Genomic DNA, 21,495 nt, shown 5'->3' on the forward strand with positions numbered 1-21,495 from the left:
GCTTCAGGCAGGTGGACATCCCCTGAGGGATCCTGGACTGTGAGAGGGTGCAGGCTAGGCTGAAGGGACCCTCCCCCTCCCCCCCAGTGCATGAATCCATGCACCGGGCCTCTAGTGATAAAGGTAAATGACAAGTATTTAAGGTTAACAACCAAAAGAAAAATTGTACAAGGAAAAAAGTAATGGCAAAGGCAGTTGTACTACCTGATTTCAGTGGAACTGAAAATCAATTTCTGAACTATTGATTAGTGGAAAGCTGAAGTCTGTTGTTTAGCACCTCAGCGTTTTACCACTTTCTTTAGTAAGTTAATCTTAACACTTTAGAAAATTAATAAAGACATGTTGAAGGTGTTAAGAATGTGTTAGCAAGGCTTTCAAACAGTTATGATACCCTAAAAACGAAATAATAAGTACCAAATAACTGTAGAGAGTATTATGTGTTGCTCATAGATGTTTCTAGGTATACTTCTGCAAAATATATTTGGTGCTACATTTGAGTATGGCAAAATAGTTATTTAAGTTTTAAAGTCATGTGCCCAAATGTGCCTTTTGCTATGGTTACCCTGGGTATTCTAAACTAATGCTTATGTGATTTCCTTAAATCCTTGGACTTTTGAGTTGGTAAGAGTTCAGGAGGAATGTATAGTACACTATGGAATATTATGCAGCTGTAAAAAAGAGGGATCTCACCCACCCTTTGGAACAGCATGGATGGACCTGGAAAGTATTATGCTAAGTGAAATAAGCCAATCAGAGAAAGACAAATATCACATGATTTCGCTTATTTGTGGAATCTAATGAACAAAATGAATTGACCAACAAAATAAGACCCAAAGCATGGAGGCGTGGAACAGACTGACATACCTTGATGTGGTGGTGGGGGGACGGGAAGAGATAACCAAAGAACATATACTTATATGCATAGCCCATGGACACGGGCAATAGGGAAGTGAAGGCCTGGGGGAGGAGTGGTGAGGAGCTGGGAGGAGGAGGGTAAAAGGGGGGAAATGGGAGATATCTGTAATACTATCAACAATAAAAGGTATTTTAAAAATAAAACTTTGCTCCTACCATTTTTCTTATCAGAAAAGTTATCCTTTCCCCCCACAGTTATCAGTACTATATTACAGAGCACATTCTCTTATTTTAAATGTCATGGAAGTGCTCGTTTGACATTTATTGGGATGTTTAATTAAACTACATTTTAAACTTTTAAATATCTACTGTCTTTACTGTGTAAAGTGATACAGCCCTATTCATAAATTTCTTGAAGGCTTCTAAGATAGAAAGGAAAAACTGCTTTATCTTCTCTGAAAATTAGGAGAAGGGGCTATTAAACTATTTAATAACTATAATAGCAGTTAAGACAAGAGCTATGTAATGAGTAAAAGACCCTCTCCAGGTATTCTGGTCTTTTATCATTTTTTTATTGATTTCTGAAAAAGAAAGGGAGAGCGAGAGAGGGATAGAAACATCAATGGTGAGAATCATTGATCTGCTGCCTTCTGCACGCCCCCTGCTGGGAATCAAACCTGGCTGCCGGCCAGTGGTGGTAGGCGCATGTCATAGCAAGCGGTTGAACTTCTGGTCAGTCGAACTCTTGAGGGGACAATTTGCATATTAGCCTTTTATTATATAGGATTGCTTTTAATCAAATGGTTGCGTGAAAGTATAATGAATGATAGCATAGGCAAAAAAAAAAAAAAAGAAGAAGAAAGAAAGAAGGAGGAGGTGTTTGAAATAAAGTCTTAAAAATGGTTGCTGCCAGGCTGGCATTGCTCAGTGCTTGAGCATGGACCTATGAGCCAAGAGGTCACGGTTTGATTCCCAGTCAGGGCACATGCTTAGGTTGTAGGCTCTATCCCCAGTGTGGGGCATTCAGGAGGCAGTTGATCAATAATTCTCTCTCATCATTGATGTTTCTATCTCTCTCTCCCTCTCCTTTCCTCTTTCTGAAACCAATAAAAATGTATTAAAATAAATAAAAATGGTTACTTACACCCTGTCTACAAAGGAAGTACTGTGATGATAAATTTTATTTATCTTCATTTTCATTAAAATGATGGGAGAAGATGGAGAAAAGTTTGTGGATTTCTGCTTTTATTTGGCTTGACTTAGTATTAATTTCAAATGAACTCATTTACCTATTATTATTAAATTGTTGTAATATTGTTATTACTTTCACTTCCATTTTCTCCCAGACGAAAAGTATGTACAACGTTTAAAGCACGTAAATTGTTACTGTTGCTTTCTATTACTTTTGATGTCTTTCTTAAATTCTTTAGTTTAAAAGAGCACAGATCATTAAGTATACAACTCAATAACTATCACAAATGATAAAATTATTTGATAACTTTAAAAAAGAATTATTTTTACTCTTTGGAAATATAGGGTAAACAGGCAAAATTTAAACAAAAATAGTAATTTCATGTAAAAAGTATCTGGGATTTTTAAAAAAATTGTCAACAGGTATCTCAAAATTATTGAAATACAGTTTTTGGTTCATAGTTTCAAAATGTTATCCATGATTTCTGCTACTATTTTTTTTTTTTTACATTGTACAAGTATTCCTGAATCTTTGATCATGGGAAGAGAAAAGTAATATAAAAAGAGGTAAAAGTCAGCATCCTATACATGTCTACCAAATCTTCCTCTGTTTAGAGCTACCACTTATAGTATACTAGAGGCCCGATGCACAAAATTCGAAGCCCTGCACGCCTGCCTCAGCCGGCCCTCACAGCCCCAGCTTCGTTTTCCGGACAGTTGTTCTGCTGTTCGGTCTAATTAGCATATTAACTCTTTATTATATAGGATAACTTCCCATACCTTTTTCTGTGCATATACCTTTACGACAATATTTTTCCTTGTTTTAAACATAAATCGGGTCTATTTTATAGTATGTTCCATGGCTCACTGTTTCACTCTGTTTGGAAAGTTTTATGTCAATACATTATAGATTTTATTTGTATTTACTGCTATAATTTTTTTAAAGGTCCTCCTAATGATAATACTTGTTTCCAGTTCTTTGCTATTATAAAAAATGTCTACAGTGAATATCCTTGAACATATATTTTTGTGAACTAGTCAATACAGTACGATTTTTTTATTGATTAGTACTTTCTCTGTATTCTAGATGTTACTGTGTTAATTATATGTGGCAGATATTTTCTCCCTGTGCACTTGTCTTGATGGCTTTTGCCATGTTTTAAGTAATTATGTAGTTAAGTCAGTTGACCTTTTTCTTTTTTTATCTGTTTTATGGATTCTGAATTTCTAAATTACTTTTATTCCTTCCCAGAGATATTTTCACTTTAATTTTTAACTGTCACTTGTAAAACATTTTTTTATAGAACCCTGTAAATGATGGCAAAATGTATTAGTATGTGATACATTCTGATGGCATGTAGTAAACACTTAAGGAACAGTGACAATTTTGATTTATCAGTTTCAGAGTTACAAAATATATGTAATGAAGTCTGGAAAAGCATTTTGGGTTTTATGTTATTTATACAATCATTGTAGGTAATTTTTACTATTAATAAATTCATTTTGACAAGTAATATGCTAGGCACTGAATGATAACAGTATTCCAGAGGTAAGAAGTAATCCCTTTCATTGTGAATCCTTTACACATGATGGCTTCCCCAGTTATCAGAAACTTCTCTCATCTCTAGGTAGCTGCTGTTGCCATCCAGTTCTGATAACCCAACAAATATACTAAGTCTTTAGCAAAGCAGGGCTCAAAACTAAAAAAAAACATTAGCCTAATTAAGTTATCCACAATTTTGTAATTTAAAATTTCAAAAGTTTTTTATTTTGTGTGTGTGAGTGTGTGTGTATGCATGGTGTTGCATACTATACATAGTGAGAGGAATCAGAACATTAACATTTTCACTGTTTGGAACCTCCAATTTGGCTGTGTGGCTAATTATTCCACCTCTCTATCTTGATAACCCACAACTTGGGCTCTTGAAATTGGGCTGATTTTGCCCTACATCCAGTAATTTCACATGGGAGTAGCTTATAATTTTTCTGTGTTCCCCCCCCCCCACCCCCCTATAATAGGAGGGAATACTCTTATAGGAGGTACCATGAAGCCAGTATCTCATAGACCCTATCATCAACTCATTTCTCTCTACTCTCTCTTCATACCTGATTGGTACAGTTTGAACAATTACAACTTTGCTCTTCTCCCTCCCCTTGTCAGTAGGGGAGATTCATGGAAGAGAGGAATAGTCTAGTTAGAGTAATCTCTCATTGGGAAGAAATGGCAAGGAAAAAGTGTTTTTCTTTTTTGAAGGGACAAACATTTACAGCTCAGCAAATTTGGACAAGTTTTATAATAATTAAGCTACATTATATTTTAACTAGATTTTTTAGTGTATTTGCTAACCTAACCACCACATAATACCTATTAACTTGAAATTTGCCTTTAAAAGCACAAAGCACTGTAGTGCTTGTAACACTCTTCCATATTATTGTAGGTGGCTAAATGACCATGGAATCTGGAGCAGAGAACCAGCAGAGTGGAGATGCAGCTGTAACAGAAGCTGAAAACCAGCAAATGACCGTTCAAGCCCAGCCACAGATTGCCACATTAGCCCAGGTATTAAATACATGGAGAGATTCCAAGTTGCTTCTCGTCTAAGAGGAATATGTTTCAGACAAGAGAATTTCGTTTTTATTACAGAGATATGCATAGAATGAGCACAGACATTCTTAGAATATCACAATTCCTATTTTAGTATTAGACTAATTTTAGAAATGATAGTATTAATTCAGTTGCATCTCAGAAAGAAAGTGATTTGTTAAACACTGATACCCTATTTGTAACAACATGATTCAGACAATCATTAATTGTCTCTCTTAAACAAGGGAAGAAAACCTTATAACTGCTTTTTTTCATATCACGCAAATTTATTTTGAGACATAGGAACGCAGATAATCTGAAAGGCTAAGTTTATATGTGCTTAAACTAAAAATATAGGATAAGTAAATAAATTGACACACAAGTAAATTTCAAGGATGATAGTTTTTATTTCCTGTATATTTTAAATATAATTCGTGATTCTTTTTAAAAAATATATATTTTATTGATTTTTTACAGAGAGGAAGGGAGAGGGATAGAGAATTAGAAACATCGATGAGAGAGAAACATCGATCAGCTGCCTCCTGCACACCCCCCACTGGTGATGTGCCTGCAACCAAGGTACATGCCCTTGACCGGAATTGAACCTGGGACCCCTCAGTCCGAAGACCGACGCTCTATCCACTGAGCCAAACCAGTCAGGGCCATGATTCTTTCATTTTGTCTTTGTCTGAAAGTCTGTCTCTAAGGTTGTATTCTCTCATCCTTATTTTTTGTTCTTAGATATTTTTCCTTAAATAATTTATTTTATTAACAACTGTTTGAACATATATGAGAAAGATTGCTAATATAAACAGCAAATAGCAAAAATAAAAATGCTAGGTAAGAGTATGATATTGCCTGTTTCATGTGAAGTCTCCAGGAGAAAATAATCCTGGCAGAGGCTTTGGGATATCGTACCTCAGCTTCCCAAAGAATTTTAAAGCTTTCCCAGAGGAGTCACTGAGCAAGAATAGCATCTTGGGAAATAGATGGCTAACCATAGATGGTTACCACACTGAGTTAAAGTGTGAGCCAAAAACTGGACTTCCAGCAGGAATATAATTGGGTTGATCTGTGTTCTCCTGAGAGCACCCAGGCCCACTTCCGGCCTTTAGGAATAGAAGACACTTGAGGATGAAGTAAATGTACTCAGATGAGGCAGGTGCAGGAACAAACCAGGAGAACCAGGGCTTTATCAGTACATGGTTGAAAAACATGCACAGATAAGAATCTGGGCTCATCCAAGCATTTGGCCCTCTAGTAAGAAGATACAATGCCACCAGGGATCTTGATGGTGACAGCGCTCAACATGTCTCTCTCTCACATCACACTATTCTTTCAGGCCTGATGTCATTCTGGAAATTCCTTCCCCCTACTGACTTTCTTGAGAAGTTCGTGTTCTTACCAGTAAGATAGTAAAGCATGATTTCCAGTGGTTTCTTGAGCAAGTTTGGGTAAAGAATTCTTGGTAAAGAAATCATTTTTCTTTCAAATTTTGAAAACAAGTCAACTTCTAGTGTTACAGTTTGAAAGACTAAATGCATTTCTTATTTTGTAACTCTGGTATTTTAAAAAATCTCATCTCTGTTCCTAGTGCTTCATTATTTCATTAATCGGTTATTAGGACCTTGATTTGGACACTTTTTCATCCATTGTCCTATGTATTCAGTGGGCCCTTTTGTAGTGAGAACTCATGCTTTCAATTTTTTAAATTATATGGTTGATGGCCTTTTCTCTCTTTTCTCTCTAGGATCCTTGTGATACAGATGTTATACCTATAGAACTGTTTCTCTAATTTTCTCATCTCTTTCCTGTTTTATATCTCTTTGTTCTGTTTTCTGAGAGATTTCCTTAAACTCACATTCTAACCCATCTGTTGAATTTTTTATTTCTTCTGTCATGTTTCTAAGAGTTCCTTTTGTTCTCGGAATAGTCCTTTTGTGTTTTAATAGCATCCTGTTTATGTTTCACAAAGGAAATATTTTTTCTTATATCAGGATATTAATTAGGTTTTAAGTTTTCATCTCTGCACATAGATTTTCCTTTATAGCTTTCCCCCCCCCCTCCATTTGTTCTGCTCTTCATCTTTCATATTAGAATATGATTTGTGGTCATCTGTTCAGATTTAAAAGTAGGAAACCAAAAAGCTGCATTGGAAGCTCTGTGGATATGTTTGGGGCTTATCATAATGAGTTGTGAGCTTCACTTAGGGTGACTGGCAGTATATTTTAGGTCTTTTTTCTGCCCCTTGGCATTGGTCAAGTTCCCCAGAGAAAGCTTCACTAATACTCTGCTTGTATGCTAAAGGCCTACAAGCCAAGTGAGAGAAGACTGAGGTTTGGTACTCCACCTTCAGCAATGCCTGGTATTAGGCCATCAAGTCTAGAGACACTCTCTATCCAGGAAATCTCCACTTCTCTGGCAAAGTGGGATACCTTAGTTGTTCTCTCCACAGGGGGTGAGGAGGGAATTCAATTGCTTCTGAAACAGCCTTCCTTATCCTCAGCCTCTCCTTTCACTCCACCTTCCAGGGTGTCTTAGATACCAAGCCCTTAAGGATTTTATGGTGCAAACCATGCTTTCCCTGCCTCCACCCTATGAGTTGGCTTTCTGAAGCCTTCTAAGTGTAATACCATTCATCCATCTGCTTTCCAGCCTCCAAATTTCTTCTCTTTTTTAATCCTCACCTGAGGGTATTTTTTTCCATTGATTTTCAGGGAGAGTGGAAGGGAGGGGAGAGACAGAGAGAGAGAAACATTGATGTGTGAGAGACACATTGATTGGTTGCCCATCCCCACCCCACCTGACTGGGCTGGGGATCCAGCCTGCAAATGAGGTATGTACCTGCAACCCTTCAATCCACAGGCCGATGCTCCAACCCCTGAGCCAAACCAGCTAGGGCCAGCCTCCAAATTTCTTATTCTTTTCCATTCTCATGCTTGCATGATTATGCCTGTAAAAACAAAATCAGTTTCATGAAATTTAATTGGAGATTCAGGAAGGAGCAAAATTATTCCACACATGTTCAATATGTCATTCTTAGCAAGCAGTCCTCTAGCACTTAAGACTTTTGAAAACAGAGTGGCATGATATTTGAGTTTTAGAAAAGCTAATTCCCATTTGTATATTTTTTGTCCTTTTTATCCCTAATTACAGTTGTTTTCACTTGCTCATCCAAGTCTGTAACACATCATACATTGTCAACATAATTTCCTCTTGTCATTCCGATATCTGCTTTTGTTTCCATTCTTAGTTGTTTTTTTTTGTGTTTTTTTTTTTTAAAGATTTTTTAATTGATTTTGAGAGAGAGCGGAAGGGAGAGGGGGGAGAGAAACATTGATGTGAGAACAAAACATTGATCGGCTGCCTCCTGCACACCCCCTGCCGAGGATTGAGCCACAACCTAGGTGTGTGCCCTGACCAGGAATTGAACCAGCAACCTTTCTGTGCACGGGACGACTCCAAACCAACTGAGTCACTCCGGCCAGTACTTATTGTCAGTCTTTAACCCTTTGCACTCGCTTGCTTTTTTCTCGATTCCTTTATTTTACTCGGGATTTAATTTTTTAAATACCCCAGATTTTACAAAGCGTGGCAGTAGAATAAAAAACTGGAGTTTCTTTTCATACAAACTTATTTATTTGGATTATTTTATATTTCAAATTATTGATACATTCAAAGAATATAAAAAGAGCTGCTACCGATGCTAACCGTGTCGAGTCACACTCGACATCCGAGTGCAAAAGGTTAATACTAGAAAAATATAATAAAATAGTCAAATCCAAGATCAGTGAACAGGAAAAAACATTTCAGCCTAACTAATGAAGGAAGAAAATCTAAAACAATAATGAGATGTCTTAGTTTACTTTTGGAATTTGCAGAAATTTTTTTAAGTGAAAAAGAACATATTGTTGGTTTTGATTATGAGAATGTAAATTTTTATGAACTTAAGAGTTGGATAAAAGGGTAATTGTTGTAGCTTCTTGAAATAGGCAAATTTGAAAACCTAAATATGGCCCTAGCTGGTTTGGTTCAGTGGATAGAGCGTCAGCCTGCGGACTGAAGGATCCTGGTTTTGATTCTGGTCAAGGGCACATGCCTGGGGTTGTGGGCTTGATCCCCAGTAGGGGATGTGCAGGAGGCAGCAAATCAGTGATTTTCTCTCAGAATTGATGTTTCTATCTTTCTTTCCCTCTCCCTTCCTCTCTGAAATCAATAATATATATATAAAACCTAAATATGTAATAATAAGGAATTTATTGAATAAATTATATACTTTAACTATTATGCAGCCATTAAAACAAAGGAGACTGTTAATGGAATGGAAAAATATTTATAGTGGATTCATATGATAAAGTAGATTCCATGATAATGTATTATAAAAATTGAGTGTATGTGTACCTTTAAAATCACCTAGATCTACAGAAAAATTATAAAAAGTGATTAGCTCTGAGTGGTAGGAATATAAGTGTCTTATATTTTATTTTTGTGTATCTGTATTTTATAAACTTAAAATGAGGGGAGCCATTATGTAGAATGGTCAAGGTAGAAAAGGAATTATTCATTGAGTTACTTAGCATGTTATATTCGCCCTAGAGAATAGTCAGAAGAGAACATAATTCAAATATTAGAAGAGCTTTCATATGGAATTGAATTATTCTGAATAACTTAAGACTGTTGTGGTTCAGTGTAGGGAAACGTGTTTGTGTCCATGAGTGTTTATAAACACGTCCCTATGTAACTAGTGGAGGGGTAGTCCATGGACCACATTTTGAGAACCAGATAAAACTGAACAAGAGAGAAAAATGACTAATTAGCAAGGACTTCTAACTGTCCAAAGATGGTTTTAACCTCTACCTTCAACAGAAATCTCCTCCACAGGCTTCACAGTCAAATATCAGATCAATTCTTCCATCTTCCACCACCACCCCAACCACCCAGAAGTTTCTCCTCACTTCTTGTGTTCTCTGGTTCAGTTGATAGCAGAATCTACCATTTCTTACCCAAACATGAAATATATGGATCATCTTTGATTCCTCTCACCTCCTTCAACCAATCATTCATAAAGCCCTTCTGGTCTGCCTCCTAATTTTTATTAAATTGCTTCTCTCATTCCCTACCACATCTAGTACCTTCTTTCTGCCGTCATCATCTCACTTTAACTACTATTTAGGCTTTCTCAATTGGTCTCCTAGCCTCACTTTTTTCTTCCTGTGACATAAATATTTTTCACACCGCACAAGAGAGATCTGTCTAAAATTTAGCAAACCTCACCATAATGTTCAGGAGTTCAAAACCCTTCTATTGCCTTTCCCAATCTCCTCAAGATAAAGTGCAAGTTCTTTAATATGACATATATAAGAGTTTTCATGACTAGCATATTCACTCCTGCCTGCCTCTGTTATTTCATCTCCTCACTTCCTACATTTTAGAGTAAAACACGTCTCCAGTAGTACTGACTGCTTGTCATCCCTCTCTGCCATGTACAGATCGTGCCGTTTCTCTGCTTTTGCCAGAGCTAGCCTCTGCCTGGAATTCTATACTTATAGCAACATGTCTAACTTGTTTTCTTTGTTTCAAATTTATATTCTTCCCTGGTAGCCTCCTCTCTTAGGTGGGATGGGATAGCTCTCAATGTGTTGATTTTTATCTTTTACAAACCTCATTATTTCACTGAATTATATTTATTTGTGTCCTTTTCCCCATTTCTTCACACACATACCCCAATCTATATCTTTCTCATTTTTGTAGCTTCAGTTCTAACATTGTTCTTGGCATATAGGTCCCCAGTAACTGTTTACCAAATGAGCAAATAAAATTCCTACCCCCAAATTTGTGCTAGCATAGGAATAGTTAAGTACAATCTGATAGACATCGAATAAGAGCCCTTTGTACCTACATATTGACTGATTAATAGTGCCTTCTTTTGTGCCTCGGGGAAAAATGGTTTCCCTTATATTTTCTAAACTCTGCTCATTTATTCCTACAAGAGGAAAATAAATCCTTAAAATATCAACTATTACCAGTTTAGTGATTTATTTGGGAGGGGGGGTGGTAGAATTTTTAGATTATTATAACTATTAATACTTTCTCATTAATGAAAGGCATACTTATAATTAGTTTAAGGTAAAACTATGCTGTGTATTATAAAATGTGTATTTGTTACAGACTAGTAGCTAAGTTTTACCCAAGCTTGAAAGCAATTATACTTGAGAACATGATTTATTTAATACATGATATTAAGAAGACTTATGTTTAAGTCTAACATATTGCTTGACTTTCGGTAAATTACTTAATCTCTTTGAGTGCTTGATCTCTTTCTAAAATAAATAGAATCCTGATTACCCAGGCTTGATATTTTTGAAGAGCAAAATGAGAAATTGGGTATGAAAGCAGGTGGGAAAATGTAAAGCCCCATACAAATAAAGTAGTATTTAGTTTTTAAAGGAAGTCTATTATATATTTTGATATTACATTAAAATAGTATTTTGGTTTTTGTCATTTGGGAGCAGTTGAAAAGTGGGGATGGGGAAGGTATTTGAAGTCTTTTTATTTTTTAATAATATTAAATTTAATCATTAGTTTCTTTCACACCAGTGAAATACTTACGTAGCAAAAAGGTCATCATTTTGCTGCTAAATTTTGCTTTATATTGAACATGAGTACTCCCAAGAAGGTATCTGTGATGGTAATTTTTTTCCATGTTCAACACAATAGGTATCTATGCCAGCAGCTCATGCAACATCATCTGCTCCCACCGTAACATTAGTACAACTGCCCAATGGGCAGACAGTTCAAGTCCATGGAGTTATTCAGGCGGCCCAGCCATCAGTTATTCAGTCTCCACAAGTCCAAACAGTTCAGGTATGTGTATAAAAAGTTCTGCATCTATTTTTATAACTGTGATTTATAGTCATATCTCTCTTTCATTAGTTATGAAAATAGGGGCATTATGTAGTTCAGAATTTATTTTACTTTACAATAAAGGAATATGCTGCATCTGTATAGTCACCTTTATAGGAATTCATATACCCAAGAATAGACATAGAAGAAAAAGACTTTCTTAAGCTATAGAAGAAAGAGAATTAATTGGGGGAAATCTTTAATAAGTACATGGGATAAAATGAAAATGTTTGGGAGAGACTGTAAGGCTCATGTACCTCAATTAAGGAAAATTGAGAAATAAAAATTAATATCTTTGTAACTATTTTCTAAACATGCAACTAAAAAAATAAACCCTTGCCAAAAATTAACTAATAACCTTACCTAAGATATTATTTTAATTTAGAGATTACATAAAGCATATGTTTAGGGTTCTAAGTTACAGAATATAACTTTGAAATAATGATATTTCAGAAAGTGCACCTTAAGAGTCAGGGATTATACTACACATTATCTCATTCTTTAGAGAGATTGTTCCTTTGAGTTGGATCCAAAGGAAATAGAGGCATGTAGACCTCTGAAGGTGACTACTCAATTGTAGGGAAAACTTAGAGCAGTATACATCTTTGCGGTGAGCTTATTGAGGAAAAAAAAAAAACTTGAACATTCATTCAAGTAGGCCATAACCCCAGCCTCCCATTTCATATTTTTTTGCTTCACAGTCTTCCTGTAAGGACTTAAAAAGACTTTTCTCCGGAACTCAGGTGAGTCCTAGGTCCTAGATTTGGAGAGAACTATTTTTAGAAAGGAAGGTGAGAAATTTTTCTTTATGTCTTTGTCCTTCTCTGTAAACATGGGATTCAGCTTTGAATAAAAATCTTAGAGATCTTCTAAGTCTAGGCCAAACTTGTTACTTATCCAGCTCTTAGTCTGTGGCTTAATTTCCCTATATGTCTTTTCTTCCTTCCTCTGAATTGAACCCGGCATTGCTTTCAAAGGAAGGAGGGTCATATTATCTCCTGAGGTAACAGATTTATAATTAGGGATAATTGCTAAAATATTGTTCCATGTGATGAACTAGGTATGCCTTTCTTTTTCTTTTTCTTTCTTTCTTTTTTTTTTTAATCCTCACTGAGGATATATTCTCCATTGATTTTCAGATAGAGACCAGGCATGCCTTTTACCAGGTGATCCCAGTTAAGCAAGTTTTTTTTTTTTTTTTTTAATATATTTTATTGATTTTTTTACAGGGAGGAAGGGAGAGGGATAGAGAGCTAGAAACATCGATGATAGAGAAACATCAATCAGCTGCCTCCTGCACACTCCCTACTGGGTATGTGTCCACAACCAAGGTACATGCCCTTGACTGGAATCGAACCTGGGACCCTTCTGTCCACAGGCCAATGTTCTATCCACTGAGCCAAACCGGTTAGGGCCAGTTAAGCAAGTTTTAACTCCTTTCTGTTAGACTGCTTCCTATTCCCCATTTCCCACCCCTTTCCCATTTAAAAAAAAAAAAAGATCAGACCAAACAATTGCCTATTTTTCTTCAGTCATTTCTTATATGGTGTAGCTTTGATTCCTCATCACCATCCTCGTTGTCTTCTTGTGGGTGAGCTTTGGGTTTTCCTTGGGCATGGTAGCCAGACTGATGGGTGTTTATAGAGGGGAGAAGTGCCTCCTTTGTCCTGGGAGCATTCTGTTAACGTTGAAAGGACTTGTTAGATCTTGTCTGTCATATTATACTTTTGTGTATTGAGCTGCTATTAACGCCCCCCGCCCCCCGTACCCCCCTCCCCCGGCTTATCCCCCAACCATGTTTCATTATGTCCTTGTGCTTTTAGCTTGCTTCAACACTTAGTGGGGAAAAAAGGGTGTTTTTCTATGAAATCATTAAATTGTGGGAATTTCCATACTGAAAGATACCTGGAAGGGAATTTTTTACCAAGTAGGAGTCAGTATTGCCCAGTTAAAAATGGAAGAATTTGATATTTCTGTGGAATCACAGTGGATGAGTTATAGTCTCTTATACTTTGCCTCCGTTTTTATTTCATTAATGTTACCTTACATTCTCCACCCTATGCCATTACTAATTCCCTACTCATATCTTCTTCTTGATAATAGTAGAAAGATTCCAAGGCTCACATTAATCTTTTTCTTTTTCACTTAATAGTAGGAGATCTTTCTATAAAGAACACCAAAAAATTACCAAAATTATACCCACAAAATTGTTAAGATTACAGTTTTTGGTAATAATATGCGATATTTGTTTATTCTTGTTTTTAATCTTTACTTTGTGACAACAATAATAATAATAGTTTAGACCTGGGGGTCATGGCCATTAACTGTAGAAATGGGTTCATATTTTCAAGAACACTTTTTTTCCATTAAGGTGAGTTATGCCTATAATTGAAAGCCTGAATTCTAGGAACAGGGACATAAATATAGTATTTTTAAAAAAGGGCCTAAACCATGGAGAATCTGTTACATTTTAATAGTCACTTCAGCTGGTTAACAGTAAGTAGTATTAATAACTGGGAAATAGTTTACCTCAAAAAAGGTGATCCAACAGGAGAGAAATGGTTTCTCAAACTTCTAGATGGGAGAATAGTATTATTCTAGAACAGCATTTACAAAATATACAAGGCACATTTCTCAGGTGTGAGAATAACATATTAGGACTTACGTTTATACTTTTTAATCTAAGAATATCAGAAACTAAGCTGTAGTAATATTCCATTTATTACTTGACGTTGGTACCCTAACTTTATCTTATGTATAAATAAGAGTCAAATCTCACATATTATGTGAGTGACATAAATGTATAGAAGTTAACAGTGGCGTCCTCACTTTTTATTTGTTGGTTTTGGATGCATTTTAAATACAGTGTAATTTAAACATGTCAGAGGATTTGTAAATTACCTTAAATTATTACATTCATTCCTTCAACAAATTTTTATTGATCAGATGTTATGTGCCAGTCACTATTCTAGGTGCTTTGAAAGACAGCAGTGAACAAATAATACTTTCCTATTCTTATGAAGATCACATTTGAGCGAAGAGAAACAATGAAAAAATAAAATATGTCAGGTGAGGATAAGTACTGGGAAGATGATTAAAGCAAGTGAAAGTGGTGGAGAATGACTTGGTGAGAAGGGTGTTCTGTTTTATGTCGGGTGGTCAGGGAACATGGTAAGCAGAAGGCAGTGAAGGAGGCTAGCCCATCTATATACTGTATATAAAAGGCAAATATGCAATGTCCCCTCGGGAATTCAACTGGAGACCAGGAGTTCGATTGCTCGCTATGACATGCACTGACCACCAGGGGGCGGCATGGAATAAAGGAAGGCCCTGGCCAGCAGCTGGAAGGAAGGCCCTGATTGGCCCTGATCACTGGCCAGGCCTAGGGACCCTACTTGTGCATGAATTTCGTGCACCAGGCCTTTAGTACAATAATAAAAGGAAGTCCAGAGGCTCAGAAGTGAGAGTATGGAATAGCGAGGAATAGTGAGAAGATGTAACTCAGAGTGAGTGAGCAAGGGGGAGAGTAGTTGGAGATGGAATTTTTGGTAGAATCTTTACAATACTGTGTAATGTGATGGGAGCAACGATAAAAATCTCTTGTGCAACATAGAGGTTTAGTGGTTATCATATAGCAAAGTGTGTTGGAGTTATCTAATGAAAGGATGAATTACTTTTTTTTTTTTACTTAAGACACGTGTTCTAAAGTTTCTGGTATTTTTAATGATGGCAAGCAAGGATGTGTAAGGGACATATTACCTAATATATTTTTGGAAAGAAAATCTCTTAACTATCCTTTCTGGGAGAAAGTGACATATTAATGCATGAGATAGTAACTAGTTTTTGAAAGAAACTTGTGCTATGGCAGGAGCATTTTGAAAATAAAAGTTTGGAAATATTTTCATACCTTTTTAAAAAAAAACTGCAAACAATAAAAATTTACTGTAAAACTGTACATTTGGCACCTAAAAAGTCAAATCTATATACTTTTAAAACCTGGAAATAGAATTTTTCAGACTATTTAGAAGTCCTCTAGAGTTTCAGTAGGTGTTGAACTTACTGGTTAAAATATGAAACCATAATACCTTTTATTAGCATATAGTAACTGAGAACCAGCAAAATGAAAATATACTAGATTAATCTCATAAAAAGTTTGTATAACTGATAAATAAAAAGAAAAATGATTGTTTTATTAAGTAAGCGCAGCCAAAAATTCACTTATTTTATAACTACATCTCAAGAGGTCTCTTTTTTCAACAATAGCAGATTTTAAATCATATTTCAAAAGCCCAAGCTTAGAATCATATTTTTGAGTCACTGTTACAAATTATTAAATGACTTTTGACAAAGCACATTAAAGCAAATCATTGACTATTAAAAAATGAAATGATTTAAGAAATTTACAGATACATTTTAATATTTATACTTGCTCTATCTCTTTAAAATATTGTTTTATATGTAAAATAACACTTAAAATTTACAAATAAGAAATACATGCTTATGTAAATTTTTCTTATTTATAAGGGAGATCTGCAGATCAAAAGTGCTTGGAAGTTATTGTTCTAGATTTTTATTAAACGTCTTGATCCACTGAATAAAAAACTACCTGAGCCATGAGTGTGAACTCCCCCCAGGAAAAGTATTTAAGTTTCCAGGGGACTATGTATAGTCTGAGAAAGCATATAATATTATCAGTGCTTTGATTTTCACTGATATTTTATTTTGAAATTAAAAAAAAACATCAAAATAGGAAGTTTTCCCCCTCCATATGAATAGGAGGTAAAAGTTTTTAACAAAGTAAAAGAGAGTTGAGAAACTTTACATCTACAAGTGATAGTTTGGCTTTTGAACATGTATCTATCTAACAAAGGGGGAATATGCTAATTGACCGTCACACCCCCACAAGATGGTGCCACCCACAGCCGATAAAGATAGAATATGCTAATTGACTGCCACACCCCTCACAAGATGGCGGCACCCAGTACCCTCATCCAGCTGGAGTCCACCAGTCCCCTCAGGCCCGCCTCATCTAGCCTCAGTCCCCCAGTCCACTCAGCCCCACCTCATCCAGCCAGAGTCCTCCAGTCCCCTCAGCTCCTCAGGGGAAGGCAGTTGAGGACCATCAGGCTGGCAGGGGAGGGCAGTTGGGGATGATCATGCCAGCAGGGGAGCAGTTAGGTGTCAATCAGGCTGGAAGGGGAGCTGTTAGGGGGCTGTCAGGCAGTGTTTAAGAGCCAGCAGTCCTGGATTGTGAGAGGGATGTCCCAAATTAGGGTACAGGCTGAGCTGAGGGACAACCCCGCCCCCCCGTGCATGAATTTCTTGCACCGGGCCTCTAGTTGACTTATAAGTGGCAAAGGTTAAAGACTTATTTAAGGAGCTCCAGAAGGCGTTTATAAGTGGGGTGATACAGGGTGAGGCTCAAAGGAGGTGGTCTATCATTGGAATGAAGTAGTCTATGATATTTAAAATTGGGATGTAATTTTTCATGTGGTTATTTTTAATAGCCTGTTAAGTATATTCAACTATAATTACTAATCTTATCTAATAAAAGGATAATATGCAAATTGACCATCACTCCAACACACAATATGGCTGCCCCCATATGGACACAAGATGGCCACCAAAAGATGGCCAGCAGGGGAGGGCAGTTGTGGGGAGAGAGAAAGAAACATCGATGTGAGTGCAGAACATCAATCGGCTTCCTCCTGCATGTCCCCCCACCAGGGATCGAGCCCACAACCTGGGCATGTGTTCTGACTGGGAAATGAACCTTGAGGTTCATGGGACAATGCCCAAACAACTGAGCTACACCAGCCAGGGCTCATAAAAAGGACTTTTTGACATGATTTTTATTAGTCTCAGAAAGTGGGTCCACTGGGTGTTTTTGTTTTTGTTTGGTTGGTTTTTTGTTTTGTTTTTTAAATATATTTTATTGATTTTTTACAGAGAGGAAGAGAGAGGGATAGAGAGTTAGAAACATCGATGAGAGAGAAACATCGATCAGCTGCCTCTTGCACACCCCCTACTGGGGACGTGCCCGCAACCAAGGTACATGCCCTTGACCGGAATCGAACCTGGGACCCTTGAGTCCGCAGGCCGACGCTCTATCCACTGAGCCAAACCGGTTTCGGCGGTTTTTTATTTTGAGTAGATGATTCATAGCAATTGGCCTCATAGTTCTAAGTAATTACAATATGGTAAGTTAATTCCTTCTGTCTAAATTTACAAAATCTTTTAGATCAGAGGAAGAGTTGTTTTATTCCTCCTACAAAGAGCAATAGATCCACTGAGTTTGAAAAAATTAAAGGCTACATACAAAAAGTAACATTAATTTATTTCATTTTGAAACTGTCACATGGGTGGTTTACGTAACATGTTTTGAAGTTGTTTTCATGACGTTCAACCTGGGAGAGTGTGCCTGAGTCACTGTATATCCTTAAAAAAAGGTTGTAAGGATGAGAGTCAAACAAGGCAGAAAGAATAATAGAAGACCTAAGATTCTGAGAAATATTAATGAAGGTAAACACTTTTGATACAAAATACTGTCCAGTATGAGTTCTGTCTTGTTATTTCTTGAAATTCTGACCTTCTGTTAAGGCCTTTTCACAGCTTCTCATCTGCTCTACCTATGTGAGAAAGTCTGTGCAGACTACACTGAGTGGGCTAGTTACAGCAGGTCCAGATTAGTGAAAAATTGTTCTGTGTGCTCCTTTGGCAGTAACTAGTGTTATTACTCTGCAGAGAATCACAGAGTAAATTCAGCCTTACCCATCTTTTTATCTGTCATTCTGGATTCCTTAAATGTTCCTGTTATATTTTAGGTCTTAAGGACTATACTTATATTTTAAAGTGAGTGCATATCACAAAGCCCTGTCAAAACGAGTGCCTGCACTCTAACTCTTAGGCTCAGACCCTGTACATCAAGCATGTTAAACTTGCAGCCCACAACGAATATTTTTGCAGCCTAGCCAATATAACGGTATGTAAGAAACATTTTAATAAAAATTTCGCAACTTAATTTTCACAATATCCTGTTATACATAATTATTAGTAATGAACTACAACGTTCGCTAATGACTGATTACTATAATAGTGTTGCATTCATTTCCCTTACACGCTTTACGCATAGGCGCACCATTTCTCTCCACTAATACTAGCAGTGAATATTTTAGCAGCCGATTGCCACGTCATTAGTCTTGGACTGACTTGTTTGGCGTGCGCAACAGGAAATATTTTGCTTTTGGAGAACAAGAAAAATAGGCTTATTTGCGTTACACTTATTAGTTTGTACTGTTATTCAGTGTCTGGTAAGTTAATGTTCAAGAAAAAATATTAACTTTTATTAAAATGTTCTATTATTTTGTTAATGATAACTCATTTATTTCAGCCCTTTGTATTCAGCATGTCTTTTTCAAAATAAATCTTCATTTTTATGAAAATTGAAGCTTTTGTTTTTTGTGGCCCATATAAACTTAAACCTTGTTTATTTGGTCCGTGTTAGCCTTTGAGTTTGACATGCTTGATGTACATAGTACTTTTGGGATTTCTCTTGTTCCTCTGAATATGTTTTTTTCTTATTGTTATTGCCATAAATTTTGACTGAGAGCTAACCCACATAGACCCTTTTGCCCTGTTTAAATCTAAATCTCACTCTGACAGCATCGTGCACACCTAGTTCAGGAGAGAGCAGGAGGCTCCTGTTGGAGCAGACTTAGGGAAACTTGGCAGTGTAAATCTGACAGAAAGCTTGCCTAGGTGAATGAACTTCTAGTCTGAAAATGGTCTAAAAACACCTCTGGGTTGCTGCTTCTGAAAAAACTGGTTTGATATTGGAACCAATAGGATTTTGGTGCCAGTAAGGATGTCTAAAACTGAGATGACAAGTACTGACAGTGACTCCACTACTTCCTAGCTTTGTGGCTTGGGTGAGTTACTTCTTTGTGCCTTAGCTTTCCTGTCTATAAAATACATATAATAATCATACTTATTCAGCACCCAATGTTACTGTTTTAGTGAGTATTAAATAATATATGTATTTAGCAGAGCACTTGGCACATAGTAAGGAATACTAGTTGCTACTTTAAATCCCATGTAAAATCTTTATTCAACTTCATTACTCTTCAGTTCAGGGATACTTTCCAGAAATGCACAGTTCTTTAATTTTGAGTTTGCTTAATAAAAATTGTAGATTACCAATTTTGAACCATATCTATATGTAACAGAGCTTCTTCCTAATTTACTAGCTAGCCATCTGGAATGTGTTGGGGTATCACTAATCTTATTTGTACACTTGTAAATATATTTATAAGTGTTTACACAGTAGTTAAAGGAAAGTATTTGTATAGTCACTATATAGACTTATATGACCAAATATTTAGTCATTTTTTCTTACCTTCATGTCAGACACTTTATTTTACTTGGTAAACTTTTTCTAACTGTAAGAAAACAACTGACAGGTACTATTGATGCATTCAGGATTGATTACATGAAGTCCTAGAAGAGATTAAGCTGAATTTGGATATCACAGAAGTGTGGTTTTGACAATTTTTTTTAGGTCCTCTGACTTTTATAAAATAAGTAAATGGGAGGGGAAGGTGATCGGTGTAGGTCTCTCAAAAAGGGATTTTGTTAATCTACTGAAGCATGTATAAGGCTTATGTATGTCCTTTTTTATTTGACTTTTTCTTGAAATTCATAAATATTTTATGGGAATGAAATTTGATTATCAAGATAAAGTTCTTTATTTTCAGATTTCAACTATTGCAGAAAGTGAAGATTCACAGGAGTCAGTGGATAGTGTAACTGATTCCCAAAAACGAAGAGAGATTCTTTCAAGGAGGCCTTCCTACAGGTATGGAATTTAATAGTCAAAAGAACTTAAAATCAGAGATGTCGGGAAAACAATTAGCTGCTCAGCTCAGGATCCAGTAGCTTACTTTCCTTCATCTTGAGTAAAAGAAGTTGGAAGCTTATTGTACAGGATAAGAGCACTTCTTACTCTGAACAGTCCTGGATAAACACTGATTTTTTTTTTTTCTGCTTCTGTTTTTGTAGATTATGCTGGCTACTGCTTTTCTGTTTAAAAGTTGGAAATACACTTAATAAGGTTATAGTATTTTTTAGTTACATATCACTTCTGACACTGTACTATTCATCTACTTAGCAGCACATTTGCCAACCATTTTCTTGTGCAATGGTACTTGGCAGATAACTGTTAACCCTTTGCACACGCTTGCTTTTTTCTCGATTCCTTTATTCTACTCGGGATTTAATTTTTTAAATACCCCAGATTTTACAAAGCGCGGCAGTAGAATAAAAACTGGAGTTTCTTTTCATACAAACTTGTTTATTTGGATTATTTTATATTTCAAATTATTGATACATTCAAAGAGTATAAAAAGAGCTGCTACCAATGCTAACCGTGTCGAGTCACACTCGACATCCGAGTGCAAAAAGTTAATAGTTGTTTCAGGTTGATGCTTTGCTGATATCCCCTAATTTTAGGGGCACCTTACTGTAGTTTTAATATTCAGTTAGAGAAGTTACCTGGTCCATGCCTTGCCTCCAAGATAGACCAAACCATTTTTTTTTTCTATTTAGACTAGAGGCCCGGTGCACGAAATTTGTGCACGGGAAGGGGCGGGTGTCCCTCAGCCCAGCCTGCACCCTCTCCAATCTGAGACTAATGCAGACTGATTTGTTGGAAATTTAAGATGTCAAAAATTACTTGGGTTAGGGTTTTTTTTTTCTCTTATGTCATTATGTTATTAATTTGAAATATGGTAAAATTCATTTGTTTTTGTTTATATTCCATTTTTAGAATTTCCCCCATCCTTGTTGATATTATTTTCATTTGTTTTGAATATGTGAAACATTGGCATGATTCTGAAAGTTTTTTGTACCAAAAATATATACATATACTCATAAGTGTCCCTGCTCACTCATTTCTTCTACACTTT

General features: G+C 36.2%; 2 protein-coding genes across 8 annotated transcripts in view; one reads left to right on the top strand and one right to left on the bottom strand.

Annotated features, from left to right (window-relative positions):
* CREB1 (cAMP responsive element binding protein 1) overlaps window positions 1–21,495 on the top strand; it is a 57,361-nt gene that overhangs the window by 16,232 nt on the left and 19,634 nt on the right. For 6 of the 7 annotated variants that reach the window (XR_013814072.1, XR_013814073.1, XM_079782005.1 and 3 more), the window contains exons 2-5: window positions 4,485–4,606; window positions 11,348–11,494; window positions 12,235–12,276; window positions 20,287–20,387. Coding sequence is in view for 5 of the 7 variants with exons in the window: in XM_079782005.1 (XP_079638131.1) it covers window positions 4,493–4,606; window positions 11,348–11,494; window positions 12,235–12,276; window positions 20,287–20,387 (404 nt within the window). In the remaining 2 variants the exon portion in view is untranslated. The remainder of the gene's footprint in view (window positions 1–4,484; window positions 4,607–11,347; window positions 11,495–12,234; window positions 12,277–20,286; window positions 20,388–21,495) is intronic. The other variant, XM_079782006.1, reaches the window with a different exon arrangement.
* Window positions 12,289–21,495, bottom strand: part of METTL21A (methyltransferase 21A, HSPA lysine) — a 40,520-nt gene continuing 31,313 nt past the window's right edge. Inside the window, exon 4 of the mRNA XM_079782013.1 lies at window positions 12,289–13,211. Within this exon, the coding sequence (XP_079638139.1) occupies window positions 13,099–13,211 (113 nt within the window). The 3' untranslated portion in view covers window positions 12,289–13,098. The remainder of the gene's footprint in view (window positions 13,212–21,495) is intronic.

Source organism: Cnephaeus nilssonii, assembly GCF_951640355.1.
Source record: "Cnephaeus nilssonii genome assembly, chromosome: 10".
In the NCBI taxonomy this organism is placed as follows: Eukaryota; Metazoa; Chordata; class Mammalia; order Chiroptera; family Vespertilionidae; genus Cnephaeus; species Cnephaeus nilssonii.